Source organism: Aquarana catesbeiana, linkage group LG06 (assembly GCF_042186555.1).
Source record: "Aquarana catesbeiana isolate 2022-GZ linkage group LG06, ASM4218655v1, whole genome shotgun sequence".
In the NCBI taxonomy this organism is placed as follows: Eukaryota; Metazoa; Chordata; class Amphibia; order Anura; family Ranidae; genus Aquarana; species Aquarana catesbeiana.
Window position 1 is genome coordinate 413,444,974 of NC_133329.1, and position 7,181 is coordinate 413,452,154.

Consider the following 7,181-nt stretch of genomic DNA (forward strand, 5'->3'; position numbering starts at 1 on the left):
TAATGTAGACGTGATGAGACTGATTGTCCGCGGAGGCGCAGAGTGATCCGGTAATCGGACCCCCTCCATACTGACCTAGAAATATACCGAGCGGTGAGGGGGGCAGATGTATATCATACGCGGGCCCACAGCGTGCCCTGACAGGCGTGTAGAGGGGACACAGACAGCAAATACACATAATGCCCCCCCCCCCCTCCCCCCCCCACCGGGCGGTATAACCATCCCTTCATCCATCCACAACTAGAAGAAAAGTCCCACAGCTACTTCATAGGGACGTTTGATGAGGGCTGCGCAGCTCCTCAGGATATTTGTGTGTGCGATCCGCTGCGATTTACTGGATATGTCTGCAGTCAGGGGCCCTCCGCAATGCAAAGGAATGATTTATCAAATATGCTGTGTGGCCTCCTATAGTCCATGTATGTGACGGTCACCCAAAAATCAGAGCTGGACTGACGCGTGCCTTCTCTTCTCCGTTCTCTTCTCTTCTCCGTTCTCCTCTCTTCTTCCTTTCTCTCTCTCCCCTTCCCTCTCTCTATCTTTCTTTCCGCGCGTCTTCTCTCCCTCACTCTGCCCCATGCGCGCGCGCTCTCTCTCTCTCCCCCTTACGCGCTCTCTTTCTCCCCCCTCACACGCTCGCTCTCTCCCCCTCACGCGCTCGCTCTCTTCCCCCCTCACGCGCTCGCTCTCTCCCCCCTCGCGCGCTCTCTCTCCCCCCTCGCGCGCTCTCTCTCCCCCCTCGCGCGCTCTCTCTCCCCCCCTCGCGCGCTCTCTCTCCCCCCTCGCGCGCTCTCTCTCCCCCCTCGCGCGCTCTCTCTCCCCCTCGCGCGCTCTCTCTCTCTCCCCCCTCGCGCGCTCTCTCTCCCCCCCCTCGCGCGCTCTCTCTCCCCCCCCCTCGCGCGCTCTCTCTCCCCCCTCGCGCGCTCTCTCTCCCCCTCGCGCGCTCTCTCTCCCCCCTCGCGCGCTCTCTCTCCCCCCCTCGCGCGCGCTCTCTCTCCCCCCTCGCGCGCTCTCTCTCTCCCCCCTCGCGCGCTCTCTCTCTCCCCCCTCGCGCGCTCTCTCTCCCCCCCTCGCGCGCTCTCTCTCCCCCCTCGCGCGCTCTCTCTCCCCCCTCGCGCGCTCTCTCTCCCCCCTCGCGCGCTCTCTCTCCCCCCCTCGCGCGCTCTCTCTCCCCCCTCGCGCGCTCTCTCTCTCCCCCCTCGCGCGCGCTCTCTCTCTCCCCCCTCGCGCGCAGCGCTCTCTCTCTCCCCCCTCGCGCGCGCGTCTCTCTCTCCCCCCTCGCGCGCAGCTCTCTCTCTCTCCCCCCCTCGCGCGCTGCGCTCTCTCTCTCTCCCCCCTCGCGCGCGCGCTCTCTCTCTCCCCTCGCGCGCGCGCTCTCTCTCTCCCCCTCGCGCAGCGCTCTCTCTCTCTCCCCCCTCGCGCGCGCTCTCTCCTCTCTCCCCTCGCGTCGCGCTCTCTCGTCTCTCCCCCCTCGCGCGCGCTCTCTCTCTCTCCCCCCTCGCGCGCGCTCTCTTCTCTCTCCCCCCTCGCGCGCGCTCTCTCTCCCCCCCTCCGCGCGCGCGCTCTCTCTCTCCCCCCTCGCGCGCGCTCTCTCTCTCCCCCCTCGCGCGCGCTCTCTCTCTCCCCCCTCGCGCGCTCTCTCTCTCTCCCCCCTCGCGCGCGCTCTCTCTCCCCCTCGCGCGCGCTCTCTCTCTCCCCCTCGCGCGCGCTCTCTCTCTCCCCCCTCGCGCGCGCTCTCTCTCTCCCCCCCTCGCGCGCGCGCGCTCTCTCCCCTCGCGCGCGCGCTCTCTCTCCCCTCGCGCGCGCTCTCTCTCTCCCCCCTCGCGCGCGCGCGCTCTCCCCCTCGCGCGCGCGCTCTCTCTCCCCTCGCGCGCTGCGCTCTCTCTCCCCCCTCGCGCGCGCTCTCTCTCTCCCCCCTCGCGCGCGCTCTCTCTCTCCCCCCCTCGCGCGCGGCTGCTCTCTCCTCTCCCCCCTCGCGCGCGCTCTCTCTCTCCCCCCTCGCGCGCGCTCTCTCTCTCCCCCCTCGCGCGCGCTCTTCTCTCTCCCCCCTCGCGCGCGGCTCTCTCTCTCCCCCCTCGCGCGCGCTCTCTCTCTCCCCCCTCGCGCGCGCTCTCTCTCCCCCCTCGCGCGCGCTCTCTCTCCCCCCTCGCGCGCGCTCTCTCTCTCCCCCCCTCGCGCGCGCGCTCTCTCTCTCTCCCCCCTCGCGCGCGCGCTCTCTCTCTCTCCCCCCTCGCGCGCGCTCTCTCTCTCTCCCCCCTCGCGCGCAGCTCTCTCTCTCTCCCCCCTCGCGCGCGCTCTCTCTCTCTCCCCCCTCGCGCGCGTCTCTCTCTCTCCCCCCTCGCGCGCTGCGCTCTCTCTCTCCCCCCTCGCGCTCTCTCTCCCCCGCGCGCTCTCTCTCTCCCCCCTCGCGCGCTCTCTCTCCCCCTCGCGCGCTCTCTCTCTCTCCCCCTCGCGCGCTCTCTCTCTCTCCCCCCTCGCGCGCGCTCTCTCTCCCCCCCTCGCGCGCGCTCTCTCTCCCCCCCCCCCTCGCGCGCTCTCTCCCCCCCCTCGCGCGCGCTCTCTCTCCCCCCCCTCGCGCGCGCTCTCTCCCCCCCTCGCGCGCGCTCTCTCCCCCCCCTCGCGCGCGCTCTCTCCCCCCCTCGCGCGCGCTCTCTCTCTCCCCCCTCGCGCGCTCTCTCTCTCTCTCCCCCCTCGCGCGCGCTCTCTCTCTCTCCCCCCCTCGCGCGCGCTCTCTCTCTCCCCCCTCGCGCGCGCTCTCTCTCTCCCCCCCTCGCGCGCGCTCTCTCTCTCCCCCCTCGCGCGCGCGCTCTCTCTCTCTCCCCCCTCGCGCGCGCTCTCTCCCCCCCCTCGCGCGCGCTCTCTCCCCCCCCCGCGCTCTCTCTCCCCCCCCCTCGCGCGCTCTCTCCCCCCCCCTCGCGCGCTCTCTCCCCCCCCTCGCGCGCTCTCTCCCCCCCCTCGCGCGCTCTCTCTCCCCCCCTCGCGCGCTCTCTCTCCCCCCCTCGCGCGCTCTCTCTCCCCCCCCCTCGCGCGCGCTCTCTCTCCCCCCCCTCGCGCGCGCTCTCTCTCCCCCCCTCGCGCGCGCTCTCTCTCCCCCCTCGCGCGCGCTCTCTCTCCCCCCCTCGCGCGCGCGCTCTCTCTCCCCCCCTCGCGCGCGCGCTCTCTCTCCCCCCCTCGCGCGCGCGCTCTCTCTCCCCCCCTCGCGCGCGCGCTCTCTCTCCCCCCCTCGCGCGCGCGCTCTCTCTCTCCCCCCCTCGCGCGCGCTCTCTCTCCCCCCCTCGCGCGCGCTCTCTCTCCCCCCCTCACGCGCTCTCTCTCCCCCCCTCACGCGCTCTCTCTCCCCCCCTCACGCGCTCTCTCTCTCTCCCCCCCTCACGCTCTCTCCCCCCCTCACGCTCTCTCTCCCCCTCACGCTCTCTCTCCCCCCCTCACGCTCTCTCTCCCCCCCTCACGCTCTCTCTCCCCCCCTCACGCTCTCTCTCCCCCCCTCACGCTCTCTCTCCCCCCCTCACGCTCTCTCCCCCCCTCACGCTCTCTCCCCCTCCTCACGCTCTCTCCCCCCCTCACGCTCTCTCCCCCTCCTCACGGCTCTCTCCCCCCCTCCTCACTCTCTCTCCCCCCCTCCTCACTCTCTCTCCCCCCCCTCACGCTTTCCCTCTCTCCCCCTCACGCTCTCATCCCCTCACGCTCTCGCTCTCTCTCTCCCCCTCGCTCTCTCTCTCTCTCCCCCTCGCTCTCTCTCTCTCTCCCCCTCGCGCTCTCTCTCTCCCCCTCGCGCTCTCTCTCTCCCCCTCGCGCTCTCTCTCTCCCCCTCGCGCTCTCTCTCTCCCCCCTCGCGCTCTCTCTCTCCCCCCCTCGCGCTCTCTCTCTCTCCCCCCCTCGCGCTCTCTCTCTCTCCCCCCCTCGCGCTCTCTCTCTCCCCCCCTCGCGCTCTCTCTCTCTCCCCCCCCTCGCGCTCTCTCTCTCTCCCCCCTCGCGCTCTCTCTCTCTCCCCCCCTCGCGCGCGCTCTCTCTCCCCCCCTCGCGCGCGCTCTCTCTCCCCCCCCTCGCGCGCGCTCTCTCTCCCCCCCTCACGCGCTCTCTCTCCCCCCCTCACGCGCTCTCTCTCCCCCCCTCACGCGCTCTCTCTCTCTCCCCCCCTCACGCTCTCTCCCCCCCTCACAGCTCCTCTCTCCCCCTCACGCTCTCTCTCCCCCCCTCACGCTCTCTCTCCCCCCTCACGCTCTCTCTCCCCCCCTCACGCTCTCTCTCCCCCCCCTCACGCTCTCTCCCCCCCTCACGCTCTCTCCCCCTCACCTATCTCCCCTCCCACGCTCCTCATCCCCCCCTCACGCTCTCTCCCCCTCCTCACCGCTCTCTCCCCCCCTCCTCACTCTCTCTCCCCCCCTCCTCACTCTCTCTCCCCCCCCTCACGCTTTCCCTCTCTCCCCCCTCACGCTCTCTCCCCCTCACGCTCTCGCTCTCTCTCTCCCCCTCGCTCTCTCTCTCTCTCCCCCTCGCTCTCTCTCTTCTCTCCCCCTCGCGCTCTCTCTCTCCCCCTCGCGCTCTCTCTCCCCCCTCGCGCTCTCTCTCTCCCCCTCGCGCTCTCTCTCTCCCCTCGCGCTCTCTCTCTCCCCCCTCGCGCTCTCTCTCTCCCCCCCTCGCGCTCTCTCTCTTCCCCCCTCGCGCTCTCTCTCTCTCCCCCCCTCGCGCTCTCTCTCTCTCCCCCCCTCGCGCTCTCTCTCTCTCCCCCCCTCGCGCTCTCTCTCTCTCTCCCCCCTCGCGCTCTCTCTCTCTCTCCCCCCTCGCGCTCTCTCTCTCTCTCCCCCCTCGCGCTCTCTCTCTCTCTCCCCCCTCGCGCTCTCTCTCTCTCTCCCCCCTCGCGCTCTCTCTCTCTCTCCCCCTCGCGCTCTCTCTCTCTCTCCCCCCTCGCGCTCTCTCTCTCCTCCCCCCTCGCGCTCTCTCTCTCTCCCCCCTCGCGCTCTCTCTCTCTCTCTCCCCCCTCGCGCTCTCTCTCTCCCCCCCTCGCTCTCTCTCCCCCTCGCTCTCTCTCACGCTCTCTCTCCCCCCCCTCACGCTCTCTCTCTCTCTCTCTCCCCCCCTCACGCTCTCTCTCTCATCCCCCCCTTCACGCTCTCTCTCTCTCTCCCCCCTCGCGCTCTCTCTCTCTCTCCCCCCTCGCGCTCTCTCTCTCTCTCCCCCCTCGCGCTCTCTCTCTCTCTCTCCCCCTCGCGCTCTCTCTCTCTCTCTCCCCCCTCGCGCTCTCTCTCTCTCTCCCCCCTCGCGCTCTCTCTCTCTCCCCCCTCGCGCTCTCTCTCTCCCTCCCCCCTCGCGCTCTCTCTCTCTCCCTCCCCCCTCGCGCTCTCTCTCTCTCTCTCCCCCCTCGCGCTCTCTCTCTCTCTCTCCCCCCTCGCGCTCTCTCTCTCTCTCTCCCCCCTCGCGCTCTCTCTCTCCCCCCCTCGCTCTCTCTCCCCCTCGCTCTCTCTCATGCTCTCTCTCCCCCCCCCTCACGCTCTCTCTCTCTCTCTCCCCCCCTCACGCTCTCTCTCTCTCCCCCCTCACGCTCTCTCTCTCTCCCCCCTTCACGCTCTCTCTCTCATCCCCCACCTCACGCTCTCTCTCTGTTCCCCACCTCACGCTCTCTCTCTGTTCCCACCTCACGCTCTCTCTCTTTTCCCCACCTCACGCTCTCTCTCTCTCTCTTTTCCCCACCTCACGCTCTCTCTCTCTCTTTTCCCCACCTCGCGCTCTCTCTCTCCCCACCTCGCGCTCTCTCTCCTCCTCGCTCTCCCCTCCACCACGCGCTCTCTCTCTCCCCTCCAGCGCTCTCTCTCTCCCCTCCACGCGCTCTCTCTCTCCCCTCCACGCGCTCTCTCTCTCCCCCTCCACGCGCTCTCTCTCTCCCCTCCACGCGCTCTCTCTCTCCCCCTCCACGCGCTCTCTCTCTCCCCCTCACGCTCTCTCTCTCTCTCTCCCCCTCCTTCACGCTCTCTCTCTCCCTCCACGCGCTCTCTCTCTCCCCTCCACGCGCTCTCTCTCTCCCCTCCACGCGCTCTCTCTCTCCCCTCCACGCGCTCTCTCTCTCCCCTCACGCGCTCTCTCTCTCCCCTCCACGCGCTCTCTCTCTCCCCCCTCACGCGCTCTCTCTCTCCCCCCTCACGCTCTCTCTCTCTCTTCCCCCCCTTCACGCTCTCTCTCTTTTCCCCCTCACGCTCTCTCTCTTCCCCCCCACCTCACGCTCTCTCTCTTTTCCCCCCTCACGCTCTCTCTCTTTTCCCCCCCGCACGCTCTCTCTCTTTCCCCCCCTCACGCTCTCTCTCTTTTCCCCCCCTCACGCTCTCTCTCTCTTTTCCCCCCTCACGCTCTCTCTCTCTTCCCCCCCTCACGCTCTCTCTCTCTTTTCCCCCCTCACGCTCTCTCTCTCTTTTCCCCCCCCTCACGCTCTCTCTCTCTTTCCCCCCCCTCACGCTCTCTCTCTCTCTTTCCCCCCCTCACGCTCTCTCCCCCTTTCTCTCGCTCCCCTCTCTTCTCCCCCCCCCAATCCAGATGATGAGTCGGGCTGAGAATCAGCAGAGGGACCTCATGCGTACCATTGAAGGTCTGCCACCTAGTGGCCAGTTGAGCGCTCTGGACCAGGACCTCCTCATGCTGAAAGCCACTTCCATGGCCACACTGAACTGCCTGAATGATTGTTTCCACATGCTGCACCAGCAACACACGGCCTTACACAAGAGTACACTGCCAGTGGGTGAGTACAGCTTTCTCTGTCTGGGATGCAAGGTTCAGCCTGAAAATTGTTCTGTACCATGGACTGCACACCCTGATTATCCGGGGAGTGGGCAGTATAATGAGCAGTATTCTCAGAATCGTGGGGGGGGTTGATCATCAGTGACATGGAAGAACACATAACTTTTGTTGGGTATAGACATCTGTCACCTCCAGAGCTCTAAATACCCTGGCAGTGTCAAAGCTTGCCCGCCCCTTCCTGCTGGCCTGTGGGGTGGGGTGGGGCAGACCATTATAGTGATGGGCCAAGAGGAAGCATGGAGCCCATCAGAATGGCTTGGCATTAGTCCATGGAGGCTGATACAGACATGTGCAAGTAGTTGCTTCATACCTGACTGCAAATTGTGGAAAGTCTTCCCAGATAGTCACAAAAGGGGGCAACTCCATGATAATGGGCCATTGCGGGAGCAACTCCATGTTGG

At 68.2% G+C, this 7,181-nt stretch overlaps 1 protein-coding gene across 1 annotated transcript in view; it reads left to right on the top strand.

The window, feature by feature from the left end:
• Nucleotides 1-7,181, top strand: part of OSBPL11 (oxysterol binding protein like 11) — a 29,052-nt gene that overhangs the window by 12,374 nt on the left and 9,497 nt on the right. Inside the window, 1 exon segment of the mRNA XM_073635247.1 lies at nt 6,520-6,841. Within this exon segment, the coding sequence (XP_073491348.1) occupies nt 6,520-6,841 (322 nt within the window).